The 17114-nt window shown below is 55.9% G+C and overlaps 1 protein-coding gene across 2 annotated transcripts in view; it reads left to right on the forward strand.

The window, feature by feature from the left end:
- The window catches only part of elmo3 (engulfment and cell motility 3), a 161715-nt gene that overhangs the window by 41712 nt on the left and 102889 nt on the right, over window positions 1-17114 (forward strand). For both annotated transcript variants that reach the window (XM_073069708.1, XM_073069709.1), the window contains exon 4: window positions 1469-1541. In XM_073069708.1, coding sequence (XP_072925809.1) covers window positions 1469-1541 — 73 coding nt within the window. The remainder of the gene's footprint in view (window positions 1-1468; window positions 1542-17114) is intronic.

Here is a 17114-nt window from a genome sequence, read left to right on the forward strand (position 1 = left end):
TTTCCTTGATGCTGAAGGAAATTGCTCACACTGTATCTCGGCATTTTATTTCCACTAGCCATGTTTGAATCAAAATGCAGAGCTGGGTATTTCCGGTGAAATCTGAGCTGGATGTTGCTGAGTAGGTGATTGGAGATCAGCGACTAATCAGTAATGACAGGGAGATTTCCCATTTCTGATGTCAACAGTAGATTGATAGATACAGCAGTGTACTTTTACAGTAAGTACTGAGGAAATGCTCTGTCCCTTTGAATATTCTTTTTCCTATAACATTGAAAGCAGCCATTCATCTCATTGAGTCTATGATGGGAATATTTGCCTGTGAGCCATTCCCTCTCGTATACCTCATCATCTCCCCCAGTTAAACCTGAGGAGCCAATTAACCCACCAGCCTGCATGACTTTGGTTTATAGGAGGCAACCTACACAGTCACAGCAAACTCCACATAGACAGCATCGAGGCTCGGGTCACTGGAGGTTTGAGGCAGTGGCTTTGACAGATAGCAGCAGTCAGACCATGCTGTCACCAACACCAGTGCGAGGGCTACACCCAGTCTCTTCCTCACACCAAAGAGCAGGGTGGAGGGCCATGGAGCCATCATTCAGCTCCAGGCTTTGCTGAGCAGCACCACACAGGTGACCCCAACGACAAGCACACATTGAGCACGGTTCCCCTGAACTGATTTGCCTTCCTGTTCTGAGGGGAGGCAGTTTCCAGGTGAGTCTGAGGCAGTGAACACCATGGGCAACCTGGGCACCGTGTTGCTTTGGAAACATTGAAGTGTATGATAGCAACATTTGGAGCCACATTTGCTTGTACCTCTGCCCCTAGTCATCTGAATCGCCCAAACAATCCAGACTACCTGTCTCACCGAGCTCCCCCGGACTCTTTCCTGCAAACTCACTCCCTCCCCACTGTCCTGACAAACTCTCCCTCCTTCCCGTGGCTGTCCCATTAATCTCCTCCCTCCCCTACCTTCGCCATCAGTCCCATTAGCCTCCCACACCCCCCACCACCTGTCCCACCAGCCACTCTACCTGCTGCCTCTCCAATCAACCTACTCTCGGCTGCCCATCCCATCAACCTCAACATACTCCTCCTCCATGTGTGTCCCGTCAATACCCCCAATTGACCATGTGCCCCATCAACCTCTCGCCACCCCACCTCCGCCACACTCAGCCCTCTGACCCAGCCACGTTTGCACTGAGCAGCGTCAGCACTGAATAGCCTGTCTACATGGGACCTGCTTGGAGAGCTGGCTGAGGTCTGGGGCACTATCACTCTCTCCGCCATCCTGAACACTCTTTACTGACCCGCACTGGCCAAACACACATCGGGAAAACAGCCTGTGTTTGAGTTATCATTGATAATCCGCCCAGCCGTTAATAACCAGTTCACTGCAACCAACTGGTAGGTGAGGTTTGAAGGGATGAAATGTAATGCCGATTTCTTTGTCCGTCACGTCAAGGTGGAACAAGAATAATCCGGAGCAGTTCGCACTGCAGTACACGGATGGGATACAGAGCTACATCACAGAAACGGTGAGGGGCGATGGGTGAGACGGGAGGGGGGTTCAGATACATCACAGAAACGGTGAGGGGCGATGGGTGAGACGGCAGAGGGGTTCAGATACATCACAGAAACGGTGAGGGGCAATGGGAGAGACAGGAGGGGGGTTCAGATACATCACAGAAACAGTGAGGGGCGATGGGTGAGACGGGAGGTGGGGTTCAGATACATCACAGAAACGGTGAGGGGCACAGGGTGGGACGGGAGGTGGGGTTCAGATACATCACAGAAACGGTGAGGGGCGATGGGTGAGACGGGAGGGGGGGTTCAGATACATCACAGAAACGGTGAGGGGCGATGGGTGAGACGGGAGGGGGGTTCAGATACATCACAGAAACGGTGAGGGGCGATGGGTGAGACGGGAGGGGGGTTCAGATACTTAACAGAAACGGTGAGGGGCACTGGGTGAGACGGGAGGGGGGTTCAGATACATCACAGAAACGGTGAGGGTCACTGGGTGAGACGGGAGGTGGGGTTCAGATACATCACAGAAACGGTGAGGGGCACTGGGTGGGACGGGAGGTGGGGTTCAGATACATCACAGAAACGGTGAGGGGCGATGGGTGAGACGGGAGGGGGGTTCAGATACATCACAGAAACGGTGAGGGGCGATGGGTGAGACGGGAGGGGGGTTCAGATACTTAACAGAAACGGTGAGGGGCACTGGGTGAGACGGGAGGGGGGTTCAGATACATCACAGAAACGGTGAGGGTCACTGGGTGAGACGGGAAGGAGGTTCAGATACATCACAGAAACGGTGAGGGGCGATGGGTGAGATGGGAGGGGGGTTCAGATACATCACAGAAACGGTGAGGGGCACTGGGTGAGACGGGAGGGGGGATAACAGATGCATCACCGAAACGGTGAGGGGCGATGGGTGAGACAGGAGGGGGGGTTCAGATACATCACAGGAACAGTGAGGGGCATTGGGTGAGATGGGAGTGGGGTTCAGATACATCACAGAAACAGTGAGGGTTATTGGGTGAGATGGGAGGGTGGTTCAGATACATCACAGAAACAGTGAAGGGCATTGGGTGAGACGGGAGGGGGGTTCAGATACATCACAGAAACAGTGAGGGTTATTGGGTGAGATGGGAGGGTGGTTCAGATACATCACAGAAACAGTGAGGGGCGCTGGGTGAGACGGGAGGGGGGTTCAGATACATCACAGAAACGGTGAGGGGCGATGGGTGAGACGGGAGGGGGGTTCAGATACATCACAGAAACGGGGAGGGGCGATGAGTGAGACGGGAGGGGGGTTCAGATACATCACAGAAACAGTGAGGGGCGCTGGGTGAGACGGGAGGGGGGTTCAGATACATCACAGAAACGGTGAGGGGCGATGGGTGAGACGGGAGGGGGGTTCAGATACATCACAGAAACAGTGAGGGTTATTGGGTGAGATGGGAGGGTGGTTCAGATACATCACAGAAACAGTGAGGGTTATTGGGTGAGATGGGAGGGTGGTTCAGATACATCACAGAAACAGTGAGGGGCACTGGGTGAGACGGGAGGGGGGTTCAGATACATCACAGAAACGGTGAGGGGCGATGGGTGAGACGGGAGGGGGGTTCAGATACATCACAGAAACGGGAGGGGGCGATCAGTGAGACGGGAGGGGGGTTCAGATACATCACAGAAACAGTGAGGGGCGCTGGGTGAGACGGGAGGGGGGTTCAGATACATCACAGAAACGGTGAGGGGCGATGGGTGAGACGGGAGGGGGGTTCAGATACATCACAGAAACGGTGAGGGGCGATGGGTGAGACGGGAGGGGGGTTCAGATACATCACAGAAACGGTGAGGGGCGCTGGGTGAGACGGGAGGGGGGTTCAGATACATCACAGAAACGGTGAGGTGCGATGGGTGAGGCGGGAGGGGGGTACAGATACATCACAGAAACGGTGAGGGGCGATGAGTGAGACGGGAGGGGGGTTCAGATACATCACAGAAACGGTGAGGGGCGATGGGTGAGACGGGAGGGGGGTTCAGATACATCACAGAAACGGTGAGGGGCGATGGGTGAGACGGTAGGGGGATTCAGATACATCACAGAAACGGTGAGGGGCGATGGGTGAGACGGGAGGGGGTTTCAGATACATCACAGAAACGGTGAGGGGTGATGGGTGAGACGGGAGGGGGTTTCAGATACATCCAAGAAACGGTGAGGGGCGATGGGTGAGACGGGAGGGTTCATATACATCACAGAAACGGTAAGGGGCGATGGGTGAGACGGGAGGGGGTTTCAGATACATCACAGAAACGGTGAGGGGCGATGAGTGAGACGGGAGGGTTCATATACATCACAGAAACGGTAAGGGGCGATGGGTGAGACGGGAGGGGGTTTCAGATACATCACAGAAACGGTGAGGGGCGATGAGTGAGACGGGAGGGGGTTTCAGATACATCACAGAAACGGTGAGGGGCGATGGGTGAGACGGGAGGGGGTTTCAGATACATCACAGAAACGGTGAGGGGCACTGGGTGAGACGGGAGGGGGGTTCAGATACATCACAGAAACGTTGAGGGGCACTGGGTGAGACGGGAAGGAGGTTCAGATACATCATAGAAACGGTGAGGGGCGATGGGTGAGATGAGAGGGGGGTTCAGATACATCACAGAAACGGTGAGGGGCGATGGGTGAGATGGGAGGGGGGTTCAGATACATCACAGAAACGGTGAGGGGCAATGGGTGAGACGGGAGGGTTCATATACATCACAGAAACGGTAAGGGGCGATGGGTGAGACGGGAGGGGGTTTCAGATACATCACAGAAACGGTGAGGGGCGATGGGTGAGACGGGAGGGGGTTTCAGATACATCACAGAAACGGTGAGGGGCGATGGGTGAGACGGGAGGGGGGTTCAGATACATCACAGAAACGGTGAGGGGCAATGGGTGAGACGGGAGGGTTCATATACATCACAGAAACGGTAAGGGGCGATGGGTGAGACGGGAGGGGGTTTCAGATACATCCAAGAAACGGTGAGGGGCGTTGAGTGAGACGGGAGGAGGTTTCAGATACATCACAGAAACGGTGAGGGGCGATGGGTGAGACGGGAGGGGGGTTCAGATACATCACAGAAACGGTGAGGGGCAATGGGTGAGACGGGAGGGTTCATATACATCACAGAAACGGTAAGGGGCGATGGGTGAGATGGGAGGGGGTTAATATACATCACAGAAATGGTAAGGGGCGATGGGTGAGACGGGAGGGTTCATATACATCACAGAAACGGTAAGGGGCGATGGGTGAGACGGGAGGGTTCATATACATCACAGAAACGGTAAGGGGAGATGGGTGAGACGGGAGGGTTCATATACATCACAGAAACGGTAAGGGGCGATGGGTGAGACGGGAGGGGGGTTCAGATACATCACAGAAACGGTGAGGGGCAATGGGTGAGACGGGAGGTTTCATATACATCACAGAAACGGAAAGGGGCGATGGGTGAGACGGGAGGGTTCATATACATCACAGAAACGGTAAGGGGCGATGGGTGAGACGGGAGGGGGGTTCATATACATCACAGAAACGGTGAGGGGCGATGGGTGAGATGGGAGGGTTCATATACATCACAGAAACGGTAAGGGGCAATGGGTGAGACGGGAGGGGGGTTCAGATACATCACAGAAACGGTGAGGGTCACTGGGTGAGACGGGAAGGAGGTTCAGATACATCACAGAAACGGTGAGGGGCGATGGGTGAGATGGGAGGGGGGTTCAGATACATCACAGAAACGGTGAGGGGTGATGGGTGAGACGGGAGGGGGGTTCAGATACATCACAGAAACGGTGAGGGGCGATGGGTGAGACGGGAGGGGGTTTCAGATACATCACAGAAACGGTGAGGGGTGATGGGTGAGACGGGAGGGGGGTTCAGATACATCACAGAAACGGTGAGGGGCAATGGGTGAGACGGGAGGGGGGTTCAGATACATCACAGAAACGGTGAGGGGCAATGGGTGAGACGGGAGGGTTCATATACATCACAGAAACGGTAAGGGGCGATGGGTGAGATGGGAGGGGGTTCATATACATCACAGAAACGGTGAGGGGCGATGGGTGAGATGGGAGGGTTCATATACATCACAGAAACGGTAAGGGGCAATGGGTGAGACGGGAGGGGGGTTCAGATACATCACAGAAACAGTGAGGGCATTGGGTGAGATGGGAGGGGGGGTTCAGATACATCACAGAAACGGTGAGAGGCGCTGGGTGAGATGGGAGGGGGGGTTCAGATACATCACAGAAACGGTGAGGGGCGATGGATGAGACGGGAGAGGGGTTCAGATACATCACAGAAACAGTGAGGGGCGATGGGTGAGACGGGAGGGGGGATAACAGATGCATCACCGAAACGGTGAGGGGCGATGGGTGAGACGGGAGGGGGGTTCAGATACATCATAGAAACGGTGAGGGGCAATGGGTGAGACAGGAGGGGGGTTCAGATACATCACAGAAACAGTGAGGGGCGCTGGGTGAGACGGGAGGGGGGTTCAGATTCATCACAGAAACGGTGAGGGGCGATGGGTGAGACGGGAGGGGGGTTCAGATACATCACAGAAACGGTGAGGGGAGCTGGGTGAGACGGGAGGGGGGTTCAGATACATCACAGAAACGGTGAGGGGCGATGGGTGAGACGGGAGTGGGGTTCAGATACATCACAGAAACGGTGAGGGGCGATGAGTGAGACGGGAGGGGGGTTCAGATACATCACAGAAACGGTGAGGGGCGATGGGTGAGACGGGAGGGGGGTTCAGATACATCACAGAAACGGAGAGGGGCGAAGAGTGAGACGGGAGGGGGGTTCAGATACATCACAGAAAAGTTGAGGGGCGATGGGTGAGACGGGAGGGGGGTTCAGATACATCACAGAAACGGTGAGGGGCGATGGGTGAGACGGTAGGGGGGTTCAGATACATCACAGAAACTGTGAGGGGCGATGAGTGAGACGGGGGGGTTCAGATACATCACAGAAACGGGGAGAGGCGATGAATGAGACGGGAGGGGGGTTCAGATACATCACAGAAACGGTGAGGGGCGATGGGTGAGATGGGAGGGGGTTTCAGATACATCACAGAAACGGTGAGGGGCGATGGGTGAGACGGGAGGGGGGTTCAGATACATCACAGAAACGGTGAGGGGCGATGAGTGAGACGGGAGGGGGGTTCAGATACATCACAGAAACAGTGAGGGGCGAAGGGTGAGACGGGAGGGGGGTTCAGATACATCACAGAAACGGGGAGGGGCGATGAGTGAGACGGGAGGGGGGTTCAGATACATCACAGAAACAGTGAGGGGCGCTGGGTGAGACGGGAGGGGGGTTCAGATACATCACAGAAACGGTGAGGGGCGATGGGTGAGACGGGAGGGGGGTTCAGATACATCACAGAAACAGTGAGGGTTATTGGGTGAGATGGGAGGGTGGTTCAGATACATCACAGAAACAGTGAGGGTTATTGGGTGAGATGGGAGGGTGGTTCAGATACATCACAGAAACAGTGAGGGGCGCTGGGTGAGACGGGAGGGGGGTTCAGATACCTCACAGAAACGGTGAGGGGCGATGGGTGAGACGGGAGGGGGGTTCAGATACATCACAGAAACGGGGAGGGGCGATGAGTGAGACGGGAGGGGGGTTCAGATACATCACAGAAACAGTGAGGGGCACTGGGTGAGATGGGAGGTGGGGTTCAGATACATTACAGAAATGGTGAGGGGCACTGGGTGAGACGGGAGGGGGGTTCAGATACATCACAGAAACGGTGAGGGGCACTGGGTGAGACGGGAAGGAGGTTCAGATACATCACAGAAACGGTGAGGGGCGATGGGTGAGATGGGAGGGGGGTTCAGATACATCACAGAAACGGTGAGGGGCGATGGGTGAGATGGGAGAGGGGTTCAGATACATCACAGAAACGGTGAGGGGCGATGGGTGAGACGGGAGGGGGTTTCAGATACATCACAGAAACGGTGAGGGGTGATGGGTGAGACGGGAGGGGGGTTCAGATACATCACAGAAACGGTGAGGGGCAATGGGTGAGACGGGAGGGTTCATATACATCACAGAAACGGTAAGGGGCGATGGGTGAGACGGGAGGGGGTTTCAGATACATCACAGAAACGGTGAGGGGCGATGAGTGAGACGGGAGGGGGTTTCAGATACATCACAGAAACGGTGAGGGGCGATGGGTGAGACGGGAGGGGGTTTCAGATACATCACAGAAACGGTGAGGGGCGATGGGTGAGACGGGAGGGGGGTTCAGATACATCACAGAAACGTTGAGGGGCAATGGGTGAGACGGGAGGGTTCATATACATCACAGAAACGGTAAGGGGCGATGGGTGAGACGGGAGGAGGTTTCAGATACATCCAAGAAACGGTGAGGGGCGATGAGTGAGACGGGAGGAGGTTTCAGATACATCACAGAAACGGTGAGGGGCGATGGGTGAGACGGGAGGGGGGTTCAGATACATCACAGAAACGGTGAGGGGCAATGGGTGAGACGGGAGGGTTCATATACATCACAGAAACGGTAAGGGGCGATGGGTGAGACGGGAGGGGGTTCATATACATCACAGAAACGGTAAGGGGCGATGGGTGAGACGGGAGGGGGTTCATATACATCACAGAAACGGTAAGGGGCGATGGGTGAGACGGGAGGGTTCATATACATCACAGAAACGGTAAGGGGCGATGGGTGAGACGGGAGGGTTCATATACATCACAGAAACGGTAAGGGGCGATGGGTGAGACGGGAGGGTTCATATACATCACAGAAACGGTAAGGGGCGATGGGTGAGACGGGAGGGGGGTTCAGATACATCACAGAAACGGTGAGGGGCAATGGGTGAGACGGGAGGGTTCATATACATCACAGAAACGGTAAGGGGCGATGGGTGAAACAGGAGGGTTCATATACATCACAGAAACGGTAAGGGGCGATGGGTGAGACGGGAGGGGGGTTCATATACATCACAGAAACGGTGAGGGGCGATGGGTGAGATGGGAGGGTTCATATACATCACAGAAACGGTAAGGGGCGATGGGTGAGACGGTAGGGGGGTTCAGATACATCACAGAAACTGTGAGGGGCGATGAGTGAGACGGGGGGGTTCAGATACATCACAGAAACGGGGAGAGGCGATGAATGAGACGGGAGGGGGGTTCAGATACATCACAGAAACGGTGAGGGGCGATGGGTGAGATGGGAGGGGGTTTCAGATACATCACAGAAACGGTGAGGGGCGATGGGTGAGACGGGAGGGGGGTTCAGATACATCACAGAAACGGTGAGGGGCAATGAGTGAGACGGGAGGGGGGTTCAGATACATCACAGAAACAGTGAGGGGCGATGGGTGAGACGGGAGGGGGGTTCAGATACATCACAGAAACGGGGAGGGGCGATGAGTGAGACGGGAGGGGGGTTCAGATACATCACAGAAACAGTGAGGGGCGCTGGGTGAGACGGGAGGGGGGTTCAGATACATCACAGAAACGGTGAGGGGCGATGGGTGAGACGGGAGGGGGGTTCAGATACATCACAGAAACAGTGAGGGTTATTGGGTGAGATGGGAGGGTGGTTCAGATACATCACAGAAACAGTGAGGGTTATTGGGTGAGATGGGAGGGTGGTTCAGATACATCACAGAAACAGTGAGGGGCGCTGGGTGAGACGGGAGGGGATGTCAGATACATCACAGAAACGGTGAGGGGCGATGGGTGAGACGGGAGGGGGGTTCAGATACATCACAGAAACGGGTAGGGGCGATGAGTGAGACGGGAGGGGAGTTCAGATACATCACAGAAACAGTGAGGGGCGCTGGGTGAGACGGGAGGGGGGTTCAGATACATCACAGAAACGGTGAGGGGCGATGGGTGAGACGGGAGGGGGGTTCAGATACATCACAGAAACGGTGAGGGGCGATGGGTGAGACGGGAGGGGGGTTCAGATACATCACAGAAACGGTGAGGGGCGCTGGGTGAGACGTGAGGGGGGTTCAGATACATCACAGAAACGGTGAGGTGCGATGGGTGAGACGGGAGGGGGGTACAGATACATCACAGAAACGGTGAGGGGCGATGAGTGAGACGGGAGGGGGGTTCAGATACATCACAGAAACGGTGAGGGGCGATGGGTGAGACGGGAGGGGGGTTCAGATACATCACAGAAACGGTGAGGGGCGATGGGTGAGACGGTAGGGGGGTTCAGATACATCACAGAAACGGTGAGGGGCGATGGGTGAGACGGGAGGGGGGTTCAGATACATCACAGAAACGGTGAGGGGCGATGGGTGAGACGGTAGGGGGGTTCAGATACATCACAGAAACGGTGAGGGGCGATGAGTGAGATGGGGGGGTTCAGATACATCACAGAAACGGTGAGGGGCGATGAGTGAGACGGGAGGGGGGTTCAGATACATCACAGAAATGGTGAGGGGCGATGGGTGAGACGGGAGGGGGGTTCAGATACTTAACAGAAACGGTGAGGGGCACTGGGTGAGATGGGAGGTGGGGTTCAGATACATTACAGAAATGGTGAGGGGCACTGGGTGAGACGGGAGGGGGGTTCAGATACATCACAGAAACGGTGAGGGGCACTGGGTGAGACGGGAAGGAGGTTCAGATACATCACAGAAACGGTGAGGGGCGATGGGTGAGATGGGAGGGGGGTTCAGATACATCACAGAAACGGTGAGGGGCGATGGGTGAGATGGGAGGGGGGTTCAGATACATCACAGAAACGGTGAGGGGCGATGGGTGAGACGGGAGGGGGTTTCAGATACATCACAGAAACGGTGAGGGGTGATGGGTGAGACGGGAGGGGGTTCAGATACATCACAGAAACGGTGAGGGGCAATGGGTGAGACGGGAGGGTTCATATACATCACAGAAACGGTAAGGGGCTATGGGTGAGACGGGAGGGGGTTTCAGATACATCACAGAAACGGTGAGGGGCGATGAGTGAGACGGGAGGGGGTTTCAGATACATCACAGAAACGGTGAGGGGCGATGGGTGAGACGGGAGGGGGTTTCAGATACATCACAGAAACGGTGAGGGGCGATGGGTGAGACGGGAGGGGGGTTCAGATACATCACAGAAACGTTGAGGGGCAATGGGTGAGACGGGAGGGTTCATATACATCACAGAAACGGTAAGGGGCGATGGGTGAGACGGGAGGGGGTTTCAGATACATCCAAGAAACGGTGAGGGGCGATGAGTGAGACGGGAGGAGGTTTCAGATACATCACAGAAACGGTGAGGGGCGATGGGTGAGATGGGAGGGGGGTTCAGGTACATCACAGAAACGGTGAGGGGCAATGGGTGAGACGGGAGGGTTCATATACATCACAGAAACGGTAAGGGGCGATGGGTGAGACGGGAGGGGGTTCATATACATCACCGAAACGGTAAGGGGCGATGGGTGAGACGGGAGGGTTCATATACATCACAGAAACGGTAAGGGGCGATGGGTGAGACGGGAGGGTTCATATACATCACAGAAACGGTAAGGGGCGATGGGTGAGACGGGAGGGTTCATATACATCACAGAAACGGTAAGGGGCGATGGGTGAGACGGGAGGGGGGTTCAGATACATCACAGAAACGGTGAGGGGCAATGGGTGAGACGGGAGGGTTCATATACATCACAGAAACGGTAAGGGGCGATGGGTGAAACGGGAGGGTTCATATACATCACAGAAACGGTAAGGGGCGATGGGTGAGACGGGAGGGGGGTTCATATACATCACAGAAACGGTTAGGGGCGATGGGTGAGATGGGAGGGTTCATATACATCACAAAAACGGTAAGGGGCAATGGGTGAGACGGGAGGGGGGTTCAGATACATCACAGAAACGGTGAGGGTCACTGGGTGAGACGGGAAGGAGGTTCAGATACATCACAGAAACGGTGAGGGGCGATGGGTGAGATGGGAGTGGGGTTCAGATACATCACAGAAACGGTGAGGGGCGATGGGTGAGATGGGAGGGGGGTTCAGATACATCACAGAAACGGTGAGGGGCGATGGGTGAGACGGGAGGGGGTTTCAGATACATCACAGAAACGGTGAGGGGTGATGGGTGAGACGGGAGGGGGGTTCAGATACATCACAGAAACGGTGAGGGGCAATGGGTGAGACGGGAGGGTTCATATACATCACAGAAACGGTAAGGGGCGATGGGTGAAACAGGAGGGTTCATATACATCACAGAAACGGTAAGGGGCGATGGGTGAGACGGGAGGGGGGTTCATATACATCACAGAAACGGTGAGGGGCGATGGGTGAGATGGGAGGGTTCATATACATCACAGAAACGGTAAGGGGCGATGGGTGAGACGGTAGGGGGGTTCAGATACATCACAGAAACTGTGAGGGGCGATGAGTGAGACGGGGGGGTTCAGATACATCACAGAAACGGGGAGAGGCGATGAATGAGACGGGAGGGGGGTTCAGATACATCACAGAAACGGTGAGGGGCGATGGGTGAGATGGGAGGGGGTTTCAGATACATCACAGAAACGGTGAGGGGCGATGGGTGAGACGGGAGGGGGGTTCAGATACATCACAGAAACGGTGAGGGGCAATGAGTGAGACGGGAGGGGGGTTCAGATACATCACAGAAACAGTGAGGGGCGATGGGTGAGACGGGAGGGGGGTTCAGATACATCACAGAAACGGGGAGGGGCGATGAGTGAGACGGGAGGGGGGTTCAGATACATCACAGAAACAGTGAGGGGCGCTGGGTGAGACGGGAGGGGGGTTCAGATACATCACAGAAACGGTGAGGGGCGATGGGTGAGACGGGAGGGGGGTTCAGATACATCACAGAAACAGTGAGGGTTATTGGGTGAGATGGGAGGGTGGTTCAGATACATCACAGAAACAGTGAGGGTTATTGGGTGAGATGGGAGGGTGGTTCAGATACATCACAGAAACAGTGAGGGGCGCTGGGTGAGACGGGAGGGGATGTCAGATACATCACAGAAACGGTGAGGGGCGATGGGTGAGACGGGAGGGGGGTTCAGATACATCACAGAAACGGGTAGGGGCGATGAGTGAGACGGGAGGGGAGTTCAGATACATCACAGAAACAGTGAGGGGCGCTGGGTGAGACGGGAGGGGGGTTCAGATACATCACAGAAACGGTGAGGGGCGATGGGTGAGACGGGAGGGGGGTTCAGATACATCACAGAAACGGTGAGGGGCGATGGGTGAGACGGGAGGGGGGTTCAGATACATCACAGAAACGGTGAGGGGCGCTGGGTGAGACGTGAGGGGGGTTCAGATACATCACAGAAACGGTGAGGTGCGATGGGTGAGACGGGAGGGGGGTACAGATACATCACAGAAACGGTGAGGGGCGATGAGTGAGACGGGAGGGGGGTTCAGATACATCACAGAAACGGTGAGGGGCGATGGGTGAGACGGGAGGGGGGTTCAGATACATCACAGAAACGGTGAGGGGCGATGGGTGAGACGGTAGGGGGGTTCAGATACATCACAGAAACGGTGAGGGGCGATGGGTGAGACGGGAGGGGGGTTCAGATACATCACAGAAACGGTGAGGGGCGATGGGTGAGACGGTAGGGGGGTTCAGATACATCACAGAAACGTTGAGGGGCAATGGGTGAGACGGGAGGGTTCATATACATCACAGAAACGGTAAGGGGCGATGGGTGAGACGGGAGGGGGTTTCAGATACATCCAAGAAACGGTGAGGGGCGATGAGTGAGACGGGAGGAGGTTTCAGATACATCACAGAAACGGTGAGGGGCGATGGGTGAGATGGGAGGGGGGTTCAGGTACATCACAGAAACGGTGAGGGGCAATGGGTGAGACGGGAGGGTTCATATACATCACAGAAACGGTAAGGGGCGATGGGTGAGACGGGAGGGGGTTCATATACATCACCGAAACGGTAAGGGGCGATGGGTGAGACGGGAGGGTTCATATACATCACAGAAACGGTAAGGGGCGATGGGTGAGACGGGAGGGTTCATATACATCACAGAAACGGTAAGGGGCGATGGGTGAGACGGGAGGGTTCATATACATCACAGAAACGGTAAGGGGCGATGGGTGAGACGGGAGGGGGGTTCAGATACATCACAGAAACGGTGAGGGGCAATGGGTGAGACGGGAGGGTTCATATACATCACAGAAACGGTAAGGGGCGATGGGTGAAACGGGAGGGTTCATATACATCACAGAAACGGTAAGGGGCGATGGGTGAGACGGGAGGGGGGTTCATATACATCACAGAAACGGTTAGGGGCGATGGGTGAGATGGGAGGGTTCATATACATCACAAAAACGGTAAGGGGCAATGGGTGAGACGGGAGGGGGGTTCAGATACATCACAGAAACGGTGAGGGTCACTGGGTGAGACGGGAAGGAGGTTCAGATACATCACAGAAACGGTGAGGGGCGATGGGTGAGATGGGAGTGGGGTTCAGATACATCACAGAAACGGTGAGGGGCGATGGGTGAGATGGGAGGGGGGTTCAGATACATCACAGAAACGGTGAGGGGCGATGGGTGAGACGGGAGGGGGTTTCAGATACATCACAGAAACGGTGAGGGGTGATGGGTGAGACGGGAGGGGGGTTCAGATACATCACAGAAACGGTGAGGGGCAATGGGTGAGACGGGAGGGTTCATATACATCACAGAAACGGTAAGGGGCGATGGGTGAGACGGGAGGGGGTTTCAGATACATCACAGAAACGGTGAGGGGCGATGAGTGAGACGGGAGGGGGTTTCAGATACATCACAGAAACGGTGAGGGGCGATGGGTGAGACGGGAGGGGGTTTCAGATACATCACAGAAACGGTGAGGGGCGATGGGTGAGACGGGAGGGGGGTTCAGATACATCACAGAAACGGTGAGGGGCAATGGGTGAGACGGGAGGGTTCATATACATCACAGAAACGGTAAGGGGCGATGGGTGAGACGGGAGGGGGTTTCAGATACATCACAGAAACGGTGAGGGGCGATGAGTGAGACGGGAGGGGGTTTCAGATACATCACAGAAACGGTGAGGGGCGATGGGTGAGACGGGAGGGGGGTTCAGATACATCACAGAAACGGTGAGGGGCAATGGGTGAGACGGGAGGGTTCATATACATCACAGAAACGGTAAGGGGCGATGGGTGAGATGGGAGGGGGTTCATATATATCACAGAAACGGTGAGGGGCGATGGGTGAGATGGGAGGGTTCATATACATCACAGAAACGGTAAGGGGCAATGGGTGAGACGGGAGGGGGATTCATATACATCACAGAAACGGTGAGGGCATTGGGTGAGATGGGAGGGGGGGTTCAGATACATCACAGAAACGGTGAGGGGCGCTGCGTGAGATGGGAGGGGGGGTTCAGATACATCACAGAAACGGTGAGGGGCGATGGCTGAGACGGGAGAGGGGTTCAGATACATCACAGAAACAGTGAGGGGCGATGGGTGAGACGGGAGGGGGTATAACAGATGCATCACCGAAACGGTGAGGGGCGATGGCTGAGACGGGAGGGGGGTTCAGATACATCACAGAAACGGTGAGGGGCGATGAGTGAGACGGGAGGGGGGTTCAGATACATCACAGAAACAGTGAGGGGCGCTGGGTGAGACGGGAGGGGGGTTCAGATACATCACAGAAACGGTGAGGGGCGCTGGGTGAGACGGGAGGGGGGTTCAGATACATCACAGAAACGGTGAGGGGCGATGGGTGAGACGGGAGGGGGGTTCAGATACATCACAGAAACGGTGAGGGGCGCTGGGTGAGACGGGAGGGGGGTTCAGATACATCACAGAAACGGTGAGGGGCGATGGGTGAGACGGGAGGGGGGTTCAGATACATCACAGAAACGGTGAGGGGCGATGAGTGAGACGGGAGGGGGGTTCAGATACATCACAGAAACGGTGAGGGGTGATGGGTGAGACGGGGGGGGGTTCAGATACATCACAGAAACGGAGAGGGGCGTTGAGTGAGACGGGAGGGGGGTTCAGATACATCACAGAAAAGGTGAGGGGCGATGGGTGAGACGGGAGGGGGGTTCAGATACATCACAGAAACGGTGAGGGGCAATGGGTGAGACGGTAGGGGGGTTCAGATACATCACAGAAACTGTGAGGGGCGATGAGTGAGACGGGGGGGTTCAGATACATCACAGAAACGGGGAGAGGCGATGAATGAGACGGGAGGGGGGTTCAGATACATCGCAGAAACGGTGAGGGGCGATGGGTGAGACGGGAGGGGGTTTCAGATACATCACAGAAACGGTGAGGGGCGATGGGTGAGACGGGAGGGGGGTTCAGATACATCACAGAAACGGTGAGGGGCAATGGGTGAGACAGGAGGGGGGTTCAGATACATCACAGAAACGGTGAGGGGCGATGAGTGAGACGGGAGGGGGTTTCAGATACATCACAGAAACGGTGAGGGGCGATGGGTGAGACGGGAGGGGGGTTCAGATACATCAAAGAAACGGTGAGGGGCAATGGGTGAGACGGGAGGGTTCATATACATCACAGAAACGGTAAGGGGCGATGGGTGAGACGGGAGGGGGTTTCAGATACATCACAGAAACGGTGAGGGGCGATGGGTGAGACGGGAGGGGGGTTCAGATACATCACAGAAACGGTGAGGGGCGCTGGGTGAGACGGGAGGGGGGTTCAGATACATCACAGAAACGGTGAGGGGCGATGGGTGAGACGGGAGGGGGGTTCAGATACATCACAGAAACGGTGAGGGGCGATGAGTGAGACGGGAGGGGGGTTCAGATACATCACAGAAACGGTGAGGGGTGATGGGTGAGACGGGGGGGGGTTCAGATACATCACAGAAACGGAGAGGGGCGATGAGTGAGACGGGAGGGGGGTTCAGATACATCACAGAAAAGGTGAGGGGCGATGGGTGAGACGGGAGGGGGGTTCAGATACATCACAGAAACGGTGAGGGGCAATGGGTGAGACGGTAGGGGGGTTCAGATACATCACAGAAACTGTGAGGGGCGATGAGTGAGACGGGGGGGTTCAGATACATCACAGAAACGGGGAGAGGCGATGAATGAGACGGGAGGGGGGTTCAGATACATCACAGAAACGGGGAGAGGCGATGAATGAGACGGGAGGGGGGTTCAGATACATCGCAGAAACGGTGAGGGGCGATGGGTGAGACGGGAGGGGGTTTCAGATACATCACAGAAACGGTGAGGGGCGATGGGTGAGACGGGAGGGGGGTTCAGATACATCACAGAAACGGTGAGGGGCAATGGGTGAGACGGGAGGGGGGTTCAGATACATCACAGAAACGGTGAGGGGCGATGAGTGAGACGGGAGGGGGTTTCAGATACATCACAGAAACGGTGAGGGGCGATGGGTGAGACGGGAGGGGGGTTCAGATACATCAAAGAAACGGTGAGGGGCAATGGGTGAGACGGGAGGGTTCATATACATCACAGAAACGGTAAGGGGCGATGGGTGAGACGGGAGGGGGTTTCAGATACATCACAGAAACGGTGAGGGGCAATGGGTGAGACGGGA

The sequence above is a fragment of the Hemitrygon akajei genome, chromosome 17 (assembly GCF_048418815.1).
Source record: "Hemitrygon akajei chromosome 17, sHemAka1.3, whole genome shotgun sequence".
In the NCBI taxonomy this organism is placed as follows: domain Eukaryota; kingdom Metazoa; phylum Chordata; class Chondrichthyes; order Myliobatiformes; family Dasyatidae; genus Hemitrygon; species Hemitrygon akajei.